Source organism: Sander lucioperca, chromosome 5 (genome assembly GCF_008315115.2).
Source record: "Sander lucioperca isolate FBNREF2018 chromosome 5, SLUC_FBN_1.2, whole genome shotgun sequence".
NCBI classification, from domain to species: domain Eukaryota; kingdom Metazoa; phylum Chordata; class Actinopteri; order Perciformes; family Percidae; genus Sander; species Sander lucioperca.
Genome location: NC_050177.1, coordinates 22,949,227 through 22,969,065, shown reverse-complemented (window position 1 = coordinate 22,969,065; position 19,839 = coordinate 22,949,227). Strand labels below are relative to the sequence as shown.

The following is a 19,839-nucleotide window of genomic DNA, read 5'->3' as shown; positions in this document are numbered from 1 at the left end:
CTTCAAAGAGCAGCAGAATCTATAGGATCCCTGCTATTGTCTGTTGTGCAGGTGTGCTGCCTCCCACGGGCTCTTGCAGGTCTCAGAAAGCCACAGAGCTCCACAGATTGGGCTTGCTGAGATGCTATCTCTCCCAGAGATAGACAACATGGTGGGGACAATAGAAGGCATGTGGACTCTGGTACTGCAGGGGGGGGGGGGGGGGGGTGTTTGTAATCAGTGCTAAACTTTGCGGACAGATCCAGTTGGTTGCAGGGGAATGAAATGTTTTGTTTTTAGTTCAGTTAAAATGTGTGCAGTGTTTAGCAGAGTTTTCCCGTCCGACATAATGTAACCTGAGTGTGCCAGTTTCATCTCACATTCCAAAAATGTGCAATTCAGGTGGAATGAAACCTTTAATAGCCTGAGTCGAGTGGCTGGCTATATCTGCGTTATTGCAGGATCAAACCTTTTGAGATGGTCAATGTGTCAGACCAGCATGCCCAAGGTCTGATCCCTGCATTAGACTCTGAATGGACAGCATACCTATTGCATGCATGGTGGGATATGTCCAGTCCCTTACAACTCTGCAGAATTTATCACTATCCCTCAATTGAACTAGGGGAGAGGAACATTTTATTGATGTCACCCATATGGTCTGTGCTCCCAGGCAGGTCTCACCCGCATGACGTGAACTGCTCTGTTTTACTTTGCTCTTCTCCACAACAAACTGAACACCCTCATCTGCTGCTCCAAAGGGCAACAAGCCCCATCACATCCTCTCCCTGGTTTGTTTTTTCCCCTTTGTTGAGCACAATATCGCTTTTTAGCTGCACGCACTCTTACTGTGGCTTTGTTGGCATATTTGAGCCTGGCAGAAAATAAACATGGATTTATTTGATGATTTGCTCAGAGTAGAGGTGGTGGCAGCATTTTGTGGTGAATTGTCTCCTCATGTGAGGCACGTTGGGCATGTCTTATCTCAGGAAAGCTGGGAAGTACAGAGGGAGAGTTTATCTGTTTGCTGCGTCCTGACCTCTCTGTGCTGTTGTTCAATTTGTTGAGGAGATACAAAAGGGGAGAGGATGGTGGTTTGTTGCTGCTTCTTTCCCTGCTTGTTGATCTCTCACTCTGTCTGCCAGGGGACAGTTTGTGTGCTGGCACAGAAGAGAGTTTCATGTTTGCCTTCACGCTTGCTTGTTATACGCCCCTGCTCTGCTGCTCCATGAGTGCGGTGAACCGGTTGGGTCAGCAGGTGCTAATCAGATGTACCGCTGACCACACAACCCGGCCGCTCTTAACACACTGCTGTGTGTGTACACTCGGCCACTGACCTCAAACACACACTGAACCCGTCACTCCCTCAAACCTGTGTGTGGAACCTGGAGGCTAACACACACTGCTATCTCAGCATTCAGCAGCCAAGGTGTGTATGGCACTATGTGTGTCGTCATTGTGACACTCTCATTAGCTTATATTTCAATTGTAATTCAGTGTTTATTTTCTTGGAAATAATCCAGACTGACGAAATTTAAACTGTCCTTTTTTTGCCTTGTGTCACCTCTTTCATAGCCTGATTTGTGCTGCACACCCAAGTCGGCACTATAGCAGTCCAGATCTCACAAGCTTCCCTGCATCCCTCTTTGGCAGAAAAACTCAAACAACTACCCCCCACCCCATCCCCCTCAATACTTCTCTGTCTTTCTGCCCTGCATTCCCTTATATTCCAAATCATCCAGCCAGTTCTTTCTCCTCCATTTCTTAAATTTCCTCTCTGCCTGGCTCCTTGCTTCCCCTCCTCTGCTCCAGATGGGCTCCTCTTTTCCTTTCAGAGTAATATGTCTACGATGCACGGGGCTTTAGGCTGACCACATGCATTTGGATGTTGGGAATGGCATCCGTGTTGAGTAGTTTTTTTTGTTTTTTTTTATGAAGGGGTGAACTAGAGGTTGCTGCTTCCGGTGGTTGTCCCTGTAGACACCTGCTCAGCAAAACAGACAGAAAAGGAAGGGATAAGACTTAAAGGTTAGGGTTAAAAGCTTGTTCATTGTAGATCTTTGCATGAAAATAATGAAAAAGACTTTTGTCAGAATAAAAAATAACATTACTACTTACAGCCACAACGGACTGGGCAACAGAGAAATGAAAAGGAGAAAATAAAATAGAAAGTAGAACCAGGAGGATGAGTTGCCCTTATTAAAAGAAAATTGAAACATGCCAACGGCTGATCTTTAATAAGTTCATTATATGGTACATTTGATAGGTTTCATATCATCCTTGGCGTGTCTTCTTCCCAAGAGAATTAACTGCCAGAGGAAGCTTCTTCAATGTGATTACGTTTTCATGTATTCTTTTTTTCAGATGTCGATGTTTTGCAGATCCATCACCTACAGTATTACAGAGAGAGCCAGCTGGGGATGGGATTGAAAAGATATGAGACCAGTATTTAATATTCTCTCTTAATGTCACCCAGTAAAGCCAGCAGTTGTCTGTCTTCTCTTAGCATCTTATGTTGTTTTACATTATACAGACAGCATAACATTACATTACTAAAGTAAAAATGATTTCAACATATGTGATTTTAATGGACAGCTGTATGAGCCTGTTGTTTTTCATCAGACAGAAATGTCTTGAGAATTGGATTGAAAAACAAAGCATTGCCAATGATAAAACGATAGAGAAAATGGAATTTGAATGGACAGGCTGTGTCAACGCTGAAACAGAAATAGAGTTAAGAAACCACAATCAATACACAAAATATCTTTAGACAGTATTCACCTTGACGCTCCTCTCCATTTGTCAGGCTAGTCTCAGGCTGCCAAACTAGAACTCATGGAGTCTACACAAGAGGAAAGCAGTACCTCAGAGGAGGAAAAGCTTTCTCTCCCACTTCTATAAATCTAGCAGAGATTTTAGAGTCCTCTCTGAGTAGAGTTGGTGCGGTAGCCTTACTGTAAATTACCCCCGCTGCTGAGCTTGGCTGTGTTCCCTGGGGAGAGATGTCATAAATCAGCTCACCGGGATGTTTCAGCCATGTTAACAGTAGCAAAGTAAACCATAAAACAAAGGAGAAAAAACTATGAAGGGACATTTCTTTTGTCTGTGCCTCATCTAATATAAATGTAAAGATGGAAAATCCAGGGCTTAACATCAGTCTTGAAACCTCACACAGTGTCAATTTCACAGGGATCAGGGTCATTTCTGGCACACTAACAAAACTTTCTCCTTGGCATCAGCCATGCTTGATATTGCGTGTTGGACAACTTGACAAATGTAGTGAAAAGCTATAGCTCCAAAGTGTTTGGCAATGTAGGCGTACACACTCACGTGGTGGGCAAGTGCTAAAGATGAAATTTCAGCTCTCTGTTTCTTTCTGGCACACTATCTCGGACAGCATTCCACTCACTCCGTTCCTATCGGTATCTCTTCCCACTGTAACAGATCCCCTCTTAGATAGGGATGTGGACATCGTTTCATCTTCTCTGGGTGCATCTGGGAGGGTTTAGGGTCCATGTGGAAGCCATTGAAATGTGGACAGCAACTGATCAGAGAAAGATGTGCCCCTCTGGAGCTGCTGCAGCAGCAGCAGCAGCACATGTTTGGATCTCAGTACCCTTATTTGCTTTGTCTCACCCTCTTTAACATTCCTGTGCCCTATATTTCTGAGAGGACCCCCCCACCTCCACACATTACTTAACCTCTCCAACCTTTTCCTCTTTTCGTCCATCTTCCTCCTTTCTTCCCTCTCACCCTGCCTCCCCTGTGCCTGGTAAAGTGATTGGAGAGGGATCAGCATGGTGGAAATGAAAGTGGCCATGACGAAAGGCTGAGGGATCTGCTGTAACATTACATTGGATCCCCTTGTGTTTTTTCCTTCCCCAGTTTCCTCTGTGCCTGCCTGTTTCCCCTCCACACAGCCGCTATCATATTACTCTTCCACAGTCATCTCCGCAACAGCCGCTGATGTAATCCTAGCTTATGGTTCCGACCAAGGCGCACTGTTCTGCACAACAATCACTCACTTTTTCACTGTTTCCTAAACCGCTATCAAATTAGACTTTCATTGGAAACTAAGTGTATTAGGCTAAGGTTTCCATTACTCCAGCTTAAGATGAAAGTGATGCTTTTAACTTTTCTGCTTTGAATTACTTTGTTTGACATGTGTTAGAGAGAGAACATTCGCACACCCCATGTCCACTGGATCTCATTAAGCATGCATTAATAAGGTATAGCCCAAACAGACTCGCAGCATAGTCAGTAAAAGGACCCTAAAACACAAGCAAACACACCTGCCTGGACATGAGTGATCACACAAACCTACTAGACTTTGCCATACTGTGCTGTAGCAGTGGAAGGTGTTGTACATTAACCACTGGGAGGTCCAGCTGAGTTGAGGCAAGCAGGAGCTGTATAATGTTTGTGATTTCCATTATCTCTGACATGAAGCGAAGCCTGCAGTCATTGTAAAAGGTCTCATCTCTAGCCATCTATAGCCACACCATGATATCATCCCCCCTGCCCTGGTCCTGTTTGTACAGCACCAGTATAGAATAACACTGTATCAGTCTCCGCTGTTTGTCGATAATATATCTTTGTTATGGGAAGATGGGCGAGAGGCTAGGGAGCGTCCTGTAATCTGGCCGTGAGATCTCAGGCTAATAGAGAAGTGAAAAGATCTGCAGCAGATGTTCTAAAATGCTCGGATGGGGGTCAAAGGGCACTCTGCAGGAAAGCATGCTGTGTTTATGGATGTAATTTCTCTGATGGTGTGAGTTAGCTAGCTGACAAGCTCCTCTTACAGTTCTCCTTCCTGCCTGGGATCGTGAGCTTTCCACCTTGTGCAAATGAGCCCATATCACTGCCTGTCACATCAAGTTAGGAGCGTTTGTGATGACAGTGCCGCCCTGACCGGTGGTAACTCATTTATCCGTTCATGTATCAATCCTCTCTCTCTTATTCTCTTTTCCTCTCCACACACACACACACACACACACACACACACAGACACACACACACACACACACACACACACACACACACACACACACACACACACACACACACACACACATACACATACACACACACTGCACAGATGAACACACAAACAAGCACACTTGTAACAGGTTTTGGTTCCTCGGGAAGAAAAACAAGTTGCCTCACATCCCCCTCTTAGTCCAGTTATATTCAAGGGTCCCGAGTCATACACAGCCTCTTTGTCATTGTAGAGCTGAGGAGGGGTCATATCTGGACGAGGTCCATGGGGAGGGCTGCTGGGGCTCCAGGGGCCTGGAATGTTAATTGGGAAGATTGTTTTAATAAGGCCCTCATCTTTGCAGATGCTGGGAGAGGGTTAGCTGGTGGGGCCACACAGACGGGAGGGCAGCTCACAGTGAGATATTGTCAGCAAACATAACTGACACAAAGTGAACTGAGCTGTGTGAAACATGTAGCAGGATTAAGGCACAAGTGGATAAAGATATTCCACTGCTCTTGGCGTGTTTACGCCTGCTTTTCTAGCAGTAAATGGATTTACTGTAATGAACATTCTATGGTGACAAATGTACAGTGTGCATACACTCAAATAGTAAAATCCTATTACACTGTGAAGACTCAGACAGACCAGCACAGTCTAGTAAATCTGAGCACAGACACTGAAGGGAGAAGAGCAGGGAGAAAAGAGTGAAACATGTAGAGGCAACGAAAGAGGAAAGAGTTTACAAAAAACAACACATTTTTTTAACTAACTCAAGTAGTCTAGCCATGCAACTATGTGGTTTTATTGCCAGGTTTTAAGATATCCACCTCTGAGATTTGTGCCCCAAAACAAAGGAAGTGAATTTTGTTTATTTTGCTCACAGCATTGACATTTTAAAAATGTAACAGCAACATCTCTTTCCAGAATCAATGTCCCCATTACTGTGGATAATCCACGGAACACACTGTCAGCAGTTTTCATTGGAACTATTACTTCAGTAGAAAGTAGTTCCAATGGAAAGGTTTACAGTAAGGTCCTTAAAGAGATACACTTATTAGGAAAAAACTAACTAACTGATCATAGAGTTAGAATGGCTTAATGAGCTTTAGCTTGATGAGCTTGATGGCTTTTGAATTTTCCATAAATGAAGAATGTTGCTTAGAATGTGAAGATTCTTTATGAACTAGCTTCACAGAGGGCTGATATGGGCTACGAACAGAGCCCCATTGCCTCGGCCTGTGTTGTGTGTGAGAGGGAGAAAGAGGCAGAGAATGAGAGAGCATACTGTACAGGTGTACACGTGTGTGTGTGTGTGTGTGTAATATAGTGTTACATCTGCTCTTTTGTATCTCTATGCAAAGAGCTTCAGGCTCGAGACCCAGTACAGTGAGTGGTGAGAGATGGGGTTCTCTAAAGATAATCCTTGTCTTCAGGGAGTAGGACGTGGAGCTCCATCTATAGACAAGACTAACAATATAGAAGACAGGCTTTACTCATACAGCTTGCATATTTGTCCCTAATAGTAGAGTCCAACCTAGCTTGCTAAATGAAGACACATCATAAGTATTGGCAGTGCAATGTTGACTGCTGCAATGCTGTTATCCCTAAATCATCTTTTGTTACCAGGGTGCTGCAAAAAACTAGTAATAAATGTTGATTTACCTGCTTCTTCTACCTTTATCTCTCTCATTATTATTTTACTGTTGTGAAACTGAATGGAAACAGAATGTCTTCCATTGGCATCAGCTCTATGCTGTGTAAACGGAATATTTGATTTAGCTTGGCCAACCCCTAATGAGAAAACTATACATGTCTTTAGTGCATTTAGTAACCACGAAACCTGATGCTGTGTTTCCACACCAGGTAGCACACACTGCTTCAGAATCAGACTTGAAATCACTTTCATATGCACACAGAGCGTAGGGGCTGATCTGTCAAAAGCTGACAAATCCACAGATGGCTTGTTTTTGTTTTTCAGTCATTACATTTAAATGTGATAATCCCATACAGATGTTTATTACAATCTTTGCATTGTGGTGGCTGGTGTTCTTATCAGGATTTTATGGGATTTGTTTTTTTCCCCTTTTTAAAACATTTTTTGTCAGAGAGAGAGAGAGTCGTCCTCTAGCTGTTTCTTTTCTCCGACATTCCTGCCTGTGCTGTCCCAGCACTCGCTACACTCTTTATTTTAGTCCAACTCCTGCTCACCCAGCACTCCAATCACACAGGCACTGTTTATTGAACTATGAGGTGCCAAGTCACTCACTCACTCACTCAGTCACTCACATAAAGCTGCCTCCCCGCTGCCCTCTGTGCCTTTCTCCATGTCCGCCAAACGCCATCTCTCTCCAAGCCTGACGAGAAGACTTATGACCATTTAAACAAACACAGGCACTCAATGGCCTCTCTGTCTGTGCGGCTGTGGGGCAAGGCTTCCTTTATGTGGTGTGTGTGTGTGTGTGTGTGCGCCTGTGTGTGTGCACACGTTTGTGTTTCTTTATGTAGAGACATAATTGCTGTTGGATACTTATGCGCATGAGGTCTACATGTGTGTGTTGAAGCGTGTGTAATGTAGAGGATGAAGCGCTGAGATTGAACCCTCTGCACTTGGCTCTCTGCAGCCTGACTGGGCCAAAGCGAGTGCAGATTTGCCCTCTGCTGTGCCACTGAAAGATCTGCAAAGCCATCTGCCCTTGGTGCCAGGTATAGACTGTAATCACCTGGCACAGCACAGTGTGAATGCCTTTACCCCCCTCGCCTTACCCATGCTTCAATCCACACACCACCCGGGCCAGCCTGATTCATATCCCTACATGGCGTGGTTTACATTTGTATCTGTATATCTCTACAGTTAGTAGCACATGTGCTGTTCACTCTGTGTATGCTGATCACATCACAGTGTCACACTCTCAGCTGATCTGCAACGTCCGAGATGTGGTCCATTTTTTTATACCATAGCAAGTAAGACAAGGTGAGAGAACATGTTGACAGGCACATCTATGTCTATGTTTGTCTTTTTTTTTTACTTATGGACTTCTGGAGTTTATTGTTCAGGCTCTGAATGTTTATAAGAGGTAATGAGGGAATCCTGTTACTGTTTAGTGACATCACATCTGAATGTGGAGGATGACCTCATGGCATCTGGGGTGTGCAGGTGCAAACCCTAAAGGCCAGTTGGGTAATCGTCTATCTGCTCTTGTTGACATATTTACGGGTGTCCACAAGGTGTGTTGCGGTCGAGTAGGCATTTAGACTGTCAAGCTTTTTTAACCAATGTGACTCTGCAGATGTGACCTCATATTGAATGTCACGGTTGTCTAGAGAGGTATTGTTTTCTCTGTGATTTATCAATATGGCATTTGGATATAAATGTGAAATCTATCTATCTATTAAATTCTAAAAGAACAAAACTTGAAGAGTGTATGATGGCTTTCTTGTGATGTCCACTATTATTTACAACTTCCCCTCGTGTCAGTTTTATCTTTGTGTATGTGTACATAGCTGAGAAGTGTATCTATAATCATCTATCCCAGACAGTATTATGCTGCAAGATGGAGTGTCTGCAGGGTGCACAAGAGGGCATGAGCTCAAAGCTGAGGAACTAAAGCCAGATTGAGAAAGAGAGGGGAGTCTGCCATGTCCAATCTCATCTTCCTGGTGGTGGGGTCGGGGGGAGACAAGGGAATGAGGAGGAGGAGGGATAGAAGGGAGGCAGTGGTTCTCCAGAGTACAGTAGGAGTCCTGCAATGTCTTCACACCCACCAGCAAAACTCCAGATTTATGCAGAGCATAACACACACACACACACACACACACACACACACACACACACACACACACACACACACTCTGTAAGCACGCCACTGGCAAATTATCCACCTGCAGCACCCTTTGCATTAGAGTGGCATGGGTTAACGCACCATCGCTATGAGCCTGCCTTTGATGTAAGCTGCTCAGTGTGTGTGTTAGCTGACAGAGAGGTAAGATAAGGGGGTCAAATGCTGAGAGGGAATTTAGATACAAAGTGGGAGCTACATGGAGGGAGAGAATGAGAGGTGTTAGTCCCACAAGACAGAGCTGGAGGCAAGGTGAGGAGCATCAATATGAAGGGTTTAGCTGCACTGTGAAAAAGTCAGATATTTGCTTATAACATAAAAAACACTCATGAAGGGGCAGAGGAATTATGTTATACAGTAGAAATGCACTTTAGGGGAGCTCAGCCAATGTAAGCCCTATTTTAATACAGATACATTTGTCATTTAGTCAGAATGGGGTAGATTTTTAATATGCTGCAGCTACCGTGAAAATGTGACAGTGTTCTTTACATGTGAAATATATAGCATTGGAACATGCCGTTTTCATATATGGTATTTTTTATTTTGCTGTTATTCAGATGTTGACTTGTCTCCTTACTGGATCACAGAGAGGCCTTGACAGTAAATGAATGGGAGAGAGAGAGCAACTCTACTGCAGCTGGGGCAGTCACATATAACCATGAACATCTGGGGCTGCTTAGCCATTTGATATTTTTTCAGTGTTTGTTGTACTGTCCATTCCTCCCTACCGTATGTCCTCAGGTAATATCAAATCATGTTTGACTCCTGATAGCCTAACATTGTGGCAGTTTGTGAAGCAAATCTGATCAGTACAGAAGAAGCAGAACTATCTCCAGGAAATCAGGAAGAGAGAGGGGAAAGAGATGGATTATCTTTCATTATATGTAGCAGAGTCCTTCTTTTCCTTAGCTTCTTCTGTTCTTCTTCTCCTCTTTTTATTTCATTGTCCCTGCTGTTATCATTCATTCTGCTTCCCTTACGGCTAGCCATGTCCATTCTGTTTCAAGGAAAGATCCAAGCCAAAGGCGAGACCCATGCTGTGCTCTTTCTCTGTGCAGGATTGACTCGGGGTGCCTTCTGATAAATCTTTAATTCCCTGGTGGGTTTGTTTTTGTATCCTTCCAAAGATTTGCAGGAAAGCTTGTTGTACTTGGTTTAATTTCCTTAGAACAAAGCTCATCTGATCCACCCACCAGATTTGTGTGTGGCATTAGGTCTTCATTTTCATTAATGTTGCAGGGGCAGCACGGGGAATCTCATTTTAATTTGACATTTAAACATCTGTTTTCAATTTCCTGGGGGAAAGAGTGCATGTGTGTGCGTGCCTATGTGTGAGTGTGGGTGGACAGAGGATAGTTTGTGGGGGTGATGGACCTGGGAGCTTTCTGAGCTGAGAGCAGCCATCTCAGCTGACCTTTAAAGGAAGGTTTGGATGTAAGAAATGATGGCAGCTAATTGGGTTAGCCTCAGCACAGCTCCAATTTGCTACTGTGGACCTGTGAGCGATTTATCATACAGTACAGTAGAATGTGGTTAGACTGGACTTGGCAGGGCCCTACAGATGTTTGCCATGTTTGCAAACTAAGCCTCTGCTTTGACAGATATGGTTGTTTTATGCCCAGTCAGCTGAGCTCTCTTGCAGTGAGGCATGTAAGCCAGATGAGATAGGATGTGTTTTGTTCTTGGCCTATGGAAAAGAGGAAATGCAATGCACAACAGATCCCTTTACCTTGACAAAGTGTATTGATATCTGTCCAGGTCCGGATATTCACTCCCTGTTTCATCCCATCATCAGCATATTTGAGCAAATCCAGGACGGACAAAGAGGCGTCTTCATGCTGGGACCTGTGACTCTGGCCCATTTCCACACATTAACCCACAAACTGAAAATCTCTCTGTACACACACACAAACACCCTCGCACACACATTGAGTTGGGCCTCCCTGTTAATAGCGCAGGAAATATTATCTGCTAGGGGACAGCTGCAGGCTCACTAGAGAGACAGAATGGTAGAGTAGGCTCATTATCCCAAACACAGACACAGACCACACCACACACACACACTTTCAGGACAGCACACAGCGTGAGAGACTCTTTATCCCATTTTTTCACCCAATTCTGGGTCCTAAAACAGGAACAGCTAGGGAGGCAGGAGAGCAGGGCCTTATGCAGTATTTATACAGGAAGGAGGGACACTGGATGTCTTATTTAAACCAAGGGGGTCAGAGGCAACCGATTCCACCACAGCTCCGGATCTGACAGGGCTTCTGGCGGAAGAGTTGGCGCTTTGGACCCCATCCAGATCTGTGTCCGTCTGTCTCTCTGACAGACTGTCTGGCTGCCTCCGTCTCCCTCCTGCTCATTCTGCCTCCATCCTAGAGGATTTTGTTTTCCACTGCGCAGATGTTCGGGGCTGTCTGCTGCGCTGCACTCAGCTGTGTTTATAACAAAGAGGTGTTGGTTTGGAGGAGGAGAGAGGGCAGCGAGGTGATGGAGCTAGTGCTGTTGAGGAGGGGTGGAGGTCACGGCGCTGTTGGTGTAAACACTGGATGGTGCCAGCTATCCCTCGGGCCTCCAACTAGTCGATACAGCATGCATCCTTTTTTCCTCTTATCCTCACCGTACATCCCTTTTTATTTTCCAAAGGGACAGATGCATATGCATGTTAGCTGAAAGAGTTCCAGTAAGACCAGCAGGGGAGAGACCCACTGAGAAGAGGCCATGTGCACTTAATGTCACGGTTAAAGTTACTGAACTTACTCACCCAAGCGTTTATTACAAGCTCTGCATTAGCCGTGCAAGAAAAATACAAATTCTCTCATATGCTCTTTACTTTTCCTTATTCCTTAAGTGTACATACTCTTGATCAGGAAAGGAAAGAGAGATGTTTGAACATTTAAAAATAGGCACTTATGAGTATTATATGAGCCAAAGCTGACTGCAGCATATTCAGTTTTTGAGTGCCAACTTTTACACTAACACTCTTTAGAACAGGTTAACTTTGCTGATACAAATAGAGACAGTGTTTCTTCAGATGGAGCCGGTGTTGTAATGGATCGGATGTTTAGTGTTTACATTTGCATTCCTGGATGACTGTATCTGCTTTTAACTATACCAAATGAGCTCACTCACCATGCAGCTGCACTGCTGAGTTTAAGTTGGATCAGATTGAGTGTGGAAAATCTAGGGTGACACACGCATTTGTTATTCATCTGTGTACAGCACACTGCATGTATCTGTAGATGAATGCCTCCTCCTCATAGGTGACAGCAGCGTATAAGTCACACAATATCTGAGGAATCATTTTGCATTGTTTCTGATAAATACTGTTCCTATGCTAAAGAATTGAGGCTAGGTAATGTGACAGCTGTACGTAGGGAGGTGTAGGTGTGATGTTGCAGTAATGGACTGTGGAAGCTTTTATCACCCATCTTACTCAAAAAGCAGGTTCCTACTGTTAAATTGGATTCCCACTACACGTTACAAGAAACAGAGAGCAGTGTCTGGGCTCGGCAATGTCCAATTAAGTGCTTAAAGGGTTTAGTCAAGAATTTGTTGGCTGTCAGTAGGTGAGGGGTCCTGGGGTGAGCCTGACTTTGATCTGTGACTGAGGTGCCTTTAGAGCAAGCTGAGGAGCGTGAGACAATAGGCGGAAAAAGCTTGGTTTTATCCCAAAAACACAGACACAAGCATGCATTCACATTACTTTTCCATACATACAAAGGGATAACAATGCACTCACTGCGCCAACCTTGCATACTTTGCGTGTGGCCTGAATTTCAGCTTGAAATTTACAAGCACTATAGATATGTTTTTATATGTATGTGCAGTAAAGCTGGGAAAATGATTACTGGCACACTGTCTGTAGAAGGGAGCTGGTGGCTTTTTCATTACTTTCTCCCCTCTCACTAAACCTCCAGTTTATCTTTAACGCTGGAGATACGGACTCCAGAGATATGTTGTTCCTCCGCACCTCACAAAATTGATATGCATTGATCTGCTTTGTTGCAAATACCAGTTAGTAATGATACTGATGTGATATTCTGATAAGGCGGGCAGGCAAAGACTAATGATTTTAGATGAAACAGGTTTTGTCATTTTGCATTCAGCCCCAAATGTTAATCAGAATTGCTCAGTTCATCTCTTGAACCCCATCTATTCACTATCGAATTTGTACCAACAAATTAGACCTAGGAAGCTGTGGATCTCTTATGTCGAATAATGAATATCATGGCAGTGTCATCTTTTTTACAGCACATCTACCAGGGAAAATCAATGCAAATAGGAAGCATATCCTCCCAAAGTCCTTAGCAATGCAGAAATGGTGGATTGGATCTAATGTAGATTTTCATCTATGTGAATATAACACAGGTGTATGAGTGTGGGGGATGTAAATATGGACTGTCAGGGAGAGATGAAGAAGCGATGATTGAGAGGTGATCATTGTATACTGCTGTGTGTGTGTGTGTGTGTGTGTGTGTGTGTGTGTGTGTGTGTGTGTGTGTGTGTGTGTGTTTGTGTGTGCGTGTGTGTGTGCGTGCGTGCGTGCGTGTTTGCTTGTGCATGCGTGATTATATGAAGGTCTGTGTGGTTTGGTCAATAAAGGCGAAGGTCATTGCTTTTAGAGATGTTGATAGGCACAAATATGTATTCATCATTGCTGTTGTAAAGCTTATTGACAGTAAGGTTATCATGGGAGAAATCTGGATATCAAATAGCAACTGTATACACCTAGTACATACAGTAGCCTATACTATACATAGCTTTTTTATTTAGTAATTTTTATATCATATGAATAGATTTGGTGGGATTGTTGCTGGTTTCATGGTACAGTAAATCAATATGTGTGCCTTACATTTAGTTATTTTTGCGGAACTAATGATGTGTCTCAAAACAGCTTGGCTGCTGTTTTACTAGCTGCCTTCAGCTTTATAAATGTAGCAACAGCTTAAAGTGATATGCTTTTTTAAACCAGCTGCCTCTTTAACTGTTAGTTTGCTGTGTTTTCCCCAACGCAGGATATATTGACATTGTGTTAATTATTTCTTTTCCTCTTCTTTCTGTTTTCTCTCAGTTCTACGTGATGACTTCAGACAAAACCCTGCAGATGTGATCGTGGCAGCAGGAGAGCCGGCGGTCCTGGAGTGTCAACCTCCACGCGGGCATCCTGAACCCACCATATCGTGGAAAAAAGATGGAATAAACATTGATGACCGAGATGAGAGAATCACTGTAAGACTTTAAGTACCTTAAACATTGTTATTGCTGACACGTAGGCTAATCTATTGATGCCTGAAGACTGCTTTGTGTATAGGGATGATGTGTTTAAATGTATGAGATAGAACAACCCAGTGATGCAGGTCACGTCATTACCACCACTTCAGTGTTTGTTGAAAGATTGATTTGTTTGCCTCATTATTCCCATATAGCAATTACCCAACCCAAAGCAGCACATTTCGGTGGCTACAACCTTTAATGACTGAGGTAGAAAGAATCAGTCTTGCTCCCTCAGTCAGCAGCAGTGCATTGATTCGGGATGGCCTGCTGATGAAATCAGCTCGGAGAAGCGTAGATCAGGAGGGAGAAATGAGCTGACCGGAATCAAAGAGGAGAAAGTTGTACTCAGCAGCAGCAGCGCCTGCAGAATCCAAACAACTCTTACATTTCATTTACAACCAAACCATCAATTATTTAGCTTTAATTAAAACAACAGCACAGCCATCACTGCAGTATCAATTAGTTCTTCATTCTTGCTTACCAAAGGTCTTGAATTATCCTAGCTCAAACTCTCTCATCCAAACACAACTTTGTGTCCATAGTCGTTTCCCTTGAGAAAGAAGAGACTTTTTAGTTTTGTTTGATTATACTGATTGGATGTGTGCTTTAAGGAAGTATAGTAAAGGCTCTGACTCAGCACTTAGCTAACACAGGTAGTAATGAGGAAGTAGTTAGCTGTGGGTCTGGATCCCATTTTCACAATCTGACTGGGGGGGGTTTAAGGTTTTGGCTAGACATTTTGCCGTTGTTGAGCAGTCAAATAGTTTGGCCTTCAAGTGCTGACGATGGCTAACTTCACAGTACAGTCGTGGACATTCAGAACTTCCCCAGATAATAAATACATGGTACTAATAAATATGTTACATTCAGTATGCCTGTAGCTTTGTGCTGAAATCCAACCTGGCTAGTAGCGCTCAATACATTTTCATCACTCAGCAAGTTGAAACAGTGATTTATCGCTGTTGTCTGCCTTAAACGGAGGACTGCACATGACTGAACACTGTTGTGCTCAGTGAGGGCCAGTTGAGGTTGCGTGCATTGAGCCCTGATCGCATTTCTAACTCATAAACAGTGTGAGTATTCTTCATCTCTGTTATTTTCCAAGCTGCACAGGCAGAAGATTTGGAGTCCGTGTCTGTCTGCTGAGCACCATAATTGAAAGAAACAAGCGCATAATCAAGTTTAAAGTGAATCAAATCATATCTATTCCTGAGTCAAATCAGTTACTGATAAGCACGAAACCTCTACGCCTCATATGTGTAGCCTTGTGGCCTTTGGATTTATTGTTTATTTAGTGTTTTCTACACATTTGGATCATGCATTTATTATGTATTTACTGTATTCACACCTTACTACCTATTTGTGCCCACTGTTGCACTATAGATGGTATCTTAGGCAAAATGCAACATAAACTTACATTCAAGACAATTAATGTTGATCTATTTGAAATAAAATATTATTTGACTTTTCAGTTTTGTTCATCACCTAACAGCAAACTACCTAATGCAGTTAACTGTAGAGTGAGCAAGGTACTTTGAGGACAAAGCAGCCCAGGTTCAACTCAGTATTACGCATAGGCGCACATGGCCCCATAATTATATTTAGCCTGATAAATACAACACACACACACACACACACACAGACACACACACACACACACACACACACACACACACACACACACACACACACACAGACACACACTTTTGTTGTTTATAAGTCATTTCTGCAGTAACCTATCCTAACCCTGTATATGTGATTTTGTGCTGAATGGGTGAACTCTTTGGAGTAAATGTTGTGAACACTGCTGCTGTAACACAGGCTAAATGACTCAGAGTTGTGTCCTTGTAGCCGGCAGCAGTGTTGGCCCTTCTGTGGAACTAAAAACAGGGTCTGGTAGATTTATCAGAGCTCTGTGGACCAGCTGGTGTTGCTCACTGTAAACTTCCTGTCAAGCACAAAACCTCACAGAGTGAGTGTTCCCAAATGACCACTTTGAAAGTAGCGCTAGACATCACCTATGACTATCTAAGTATGTGTAATCAACTGTGGTGACAGATGGGAGTCTGCACGGTCGCCTGTGGACACCCATGTTAACAGATCAAGTTGTATTAGAAATATGACAATCATGGGGCGATGTCCATAGTTTGTTTATGATGAACAGCTGAGCTCTTCAAAGCCCCCCCCCTCCCCTCTCATCCAGCCTGCATTGTTGTGTTTGGTTCAGCTCATTCCTCCCACCATGCAACATGCTGGAACGTGCAGTCTCCTTGGTGATCACTGGTGATCAGAGGGAGGTCCCAAACCATTTTCTCTCTGTACTGCACTTTACTGGGATGGGTCGGCTTGGCTTTGGTGGCTGCAGCATAAAGAGGGAACAAACTTCAGAGAGAGGCAGACACAGCAGACGCAACCCTTCTGTTTTTCTATCTATGTTAGTCAGCTGTGTGTGTAAACACCAGTGAAAGGCTGTGTGCCGTCTCGCATATATTCATGACTTCATGTGGGGTGGTTGTGAAAAGTTTCCCACTGAGCCATAAAGAGTGAGGTAGGACTATTACCCTGTAATGCTGCTGTGCCACCAGCAGTAGCTGGCAACATTCTTCTCAACTTTGTCAAACAGGTCTTTCACCAGCAATGAGTAAAGGATAAATAAACAGAAACAGGAAAAATGCCAGTATTTAAGACTAGACCATTGTCTGCTGAGAGCAAGAGTTTGTTGGCTACATCATAAACGGCCCAAATGCAGCACATTGTCCTCCTCCTTTTGTGCAATAGTTGTGGCTAATTATCAGCCTGGAAAATGAACGGCTGTGTGAATACCAACAGAATGCATGCTGAATAGAGGCTCCCCCCCCATTATCAGCATTGCCGAATGACATGTGACAAAAGGCAACAGGATAGAGCCATCTCCCTGTAATGCAGGGATAATGGTCAGATTGTTGGGGCTTTCAGCAGCCTGTGTGCATCACTGTGTTGTGTGGAGAGGATATGCATGCAAAAAGAGCACCGCTGCTGCATTCATTTACTTGCTCTCAGAGTCCCTGCTGCTCTGGCACTCCAAATATGCCTGTGGAGAATGGGAAACTGCCACAGACACACAGAGGTACGAATATGGATAGAGTGGATGGGGCCTTAAGTGGATCCTCATGTCAATGCCCTGTGGACCCAACAGTACACCCCCCTCTTTCTCTGCTCTATGGTCTGCCCTGACCTTGGGCCTTTCTGAGTGTCACAGTGTTTTAACTGGTAAGCCTTTCCTCAAACAAACAGTAACATAATGATACTTCAAACTCCTCCAGCACCACGGGGTGCCCTAAATAAGCCAGCTTTCCACAGCCTCTTCAAGTTCCTTTGCCCTCCTGCTTTACCATGAATATTAAACAGGGGTAAAGGACTGAGGAATCCCTCAGAACCAGAAGAATGTGTGCGGTTGTAAAGTTGTCCTTCAAGAATAAGACTTATCATTACGACTGTACAGTATAAAAACTAAAATACATAAACACACCGTTTTTTTGTTTGTTCATCATGTGCAAGTGATGAAAACTTGACTACAGAGTACAGTGACGTAGACTTACTGAGATGGATCATAGCTCGCAAGTGAACACACATGTAGGAGGGCTTGAGTTTAACATGGCAGTCACGCATTTGCAATATTGTGTGTCAAGCTCTCTGTCAGTGGTACTCTAATGAGGCTATCAATTACATGCTTGCAGGTGGTGGTCCTGGTCTTGCAAGCTGATGTGTGCATTTAAAACCTTAAGCCTCCATCAAGGCAAAGAGATCATTGGTGCACCATGCTATTGTCTGCCTCTGCGCTGACTGGCATGGTTGTGAGCTGAGAGAAGGGCTGAGGGGCCTGTGTTGGGGCCGGGGCTGTCTTTCTGACTGCCTGAGAACAAAGCATCTCCTCTGGCCTGTAATCAAAGCCCTGGGAAATAACAGACATGACATTCACCTGGACAAACACACATTCACTGCTGGGTGTGTGTGCTGTTCATGTGTGCTCGTATGTATGTTCACTTGCTCTCACTTGTATTTGCATGCACACACAGAGAAAACAATCCAAGAAACCTATTCTTTAAAACATTCCCCACAATAATAGACAAAACTGTCCTGAAGCTCTTTGAGGCGACTGAAAAAAGTGCTTGCAGTCCTGCAGTGCCTCATGTGTTCCCTCGGGGACCTGCGGCTGTGTTGGACTGGGAAAGTGTTCTTTGGCTCAGCTTACCCTGAGGAGGTTCAGGCCGACGGATAGTGATTTAGACTTCAAGTGGAAGCTAAGTAGGAAACAGCAAAACAAGCCTAGAGATAGAGTAGTCCAGTTTGTCTCTGGCTCTGTAAGCTCATAGCAAAAACCCAATAGAAAAAATGCTCTTTAGCACCAAGCCATTATGTGTTTGTGAGTACATTGCATTATCGTGTTGTAATGGCCTTTGGGTGAGTAAGTGCTCACAGGCATTCTTTAATGCAATCAGGAAATGTTTTGTAATCTTTGAGCCATGCTGTTTTCTGTTTTCTCTGTGTGAGCCACAGACCCCAAGTGTCTTTCAGACTCTAATATTGCTGTTTTTCCTCTCACCTCCTCTTCTATTCCCTCAGATACGCGGGGGGAAGCTGATGATCACAAATGCCCGGAAGAGCGATGCTGGGAAGTACGTGTGCGTCGGCACAAACATGGTCGGAGAACGTGAAAGTGAAATAGCTGAACTTACAGTGCTTGGTAATAAATATTTTTCTTTTTATTATAGTATTTAAATCTGTTGTCTACTTTACTCCCCGTGCACATCTAACCCTCAAACACACACACACACACACACACACACACACACACACACACACATATCCACACACATTTTCTGTTTGTCTGCAGTGAGAAACCGAATCCAGATGTTAAGCTATGATTGTCTATCTCCCAGGGAACTAAATGGTGTCACTGACCTTTATCAGATAGAGTGTGAGAGGATCTCCATTCTCACACTTAACTATGAATCCCACCCTGGCCCAGGCAGCTTCTCCCCTGTGACCAGCAGCTGCACCCTATTTCATCATGAGAGACCTCTGACCCCAATACTCTCTGGTGTCCCAAGCAGAGAGCATGTCCAGACTCCTGATATTTTATCACCAGCTTTTTTACTTCCTCCACCTCATTTTCCTCAGTGGCCTCCTATAATCTGTCAGAAGGAACAACAACGAGCTAGCTCCTAGCTTTTGTGTTTGTCCATATGACTGAGTACCGTAACCCAGAAACTCTGGTTAATCATAAACCACCCTGGCTAGTTTTTGGGACTAAGTCTGATGGAAGGTGTTCAGGGAGCATCAGGAAACATCTAGAGAATATAAAATCTAAACATAGGAAGTGCTGTGGTGAGCCTGTAGTGTTTGATTTGATGACCAGAGAGAGTCAGAGCCGGACTTGAGGGTGATGGGGTTAACAAGATGACACAAGAGGTTAGGCTTTCTGTGTCAGGTCTTGTTCAGAGTCCTGTCTTCAATGAATTTAGTCTAGTCACGTGTAATTAAAACCATATAAATATACCTCAAAGTAGTAACTTTTTCCTGTCCTTAATTTTTGTTTCGTTTGACTTATGTGCGCTGTCTAGTCCATATAGTCTAGACTGTATTTTTGCCTTATTTAACCTTTGTTGTTAACCATGAATTGGCTATTACCTTGTTATTTTGTGTCTCTGTATGAAAACGAAATTAGATTATTTCACATTGTCTCATCATTTCCATTCCAGGACCTAAAACTTAAACTTCTGAATGGCT

The 19,839-nt window shown here is 43.7% G+C and overlaps 1 protein-coding gene across 6 annotated transcripts in view; it reads left to right on the top strand.

Annotated features, from left to right (window-relative positions):
• Nucleotides 1-19,839, top strand: part of robo1 (roundabout, axon guidance receptor, homolog 1 (Drosophila)) — a 233,160-nt gene that overhangs the window by 172,998 nt on the left and 40,323 nt on the right. For all 6 annotated transcript variants that reach the window (XM_031297575.2, XM_031297573.2, XM_031297572.2 and 3 more), the window contains 2 exons: nt 13,868-14,025; nt 18,673-18,793. In XM_031297575.2, the coding sequence (XP_031153435.1) occupies nt 13,868-14,025; nt 18,673-18,793 (279 nt within the window). The remainder of the gene's footprint in view (nt 1-13,867; nt 14,026-18,672; nt 18,794-19,839) is intronic.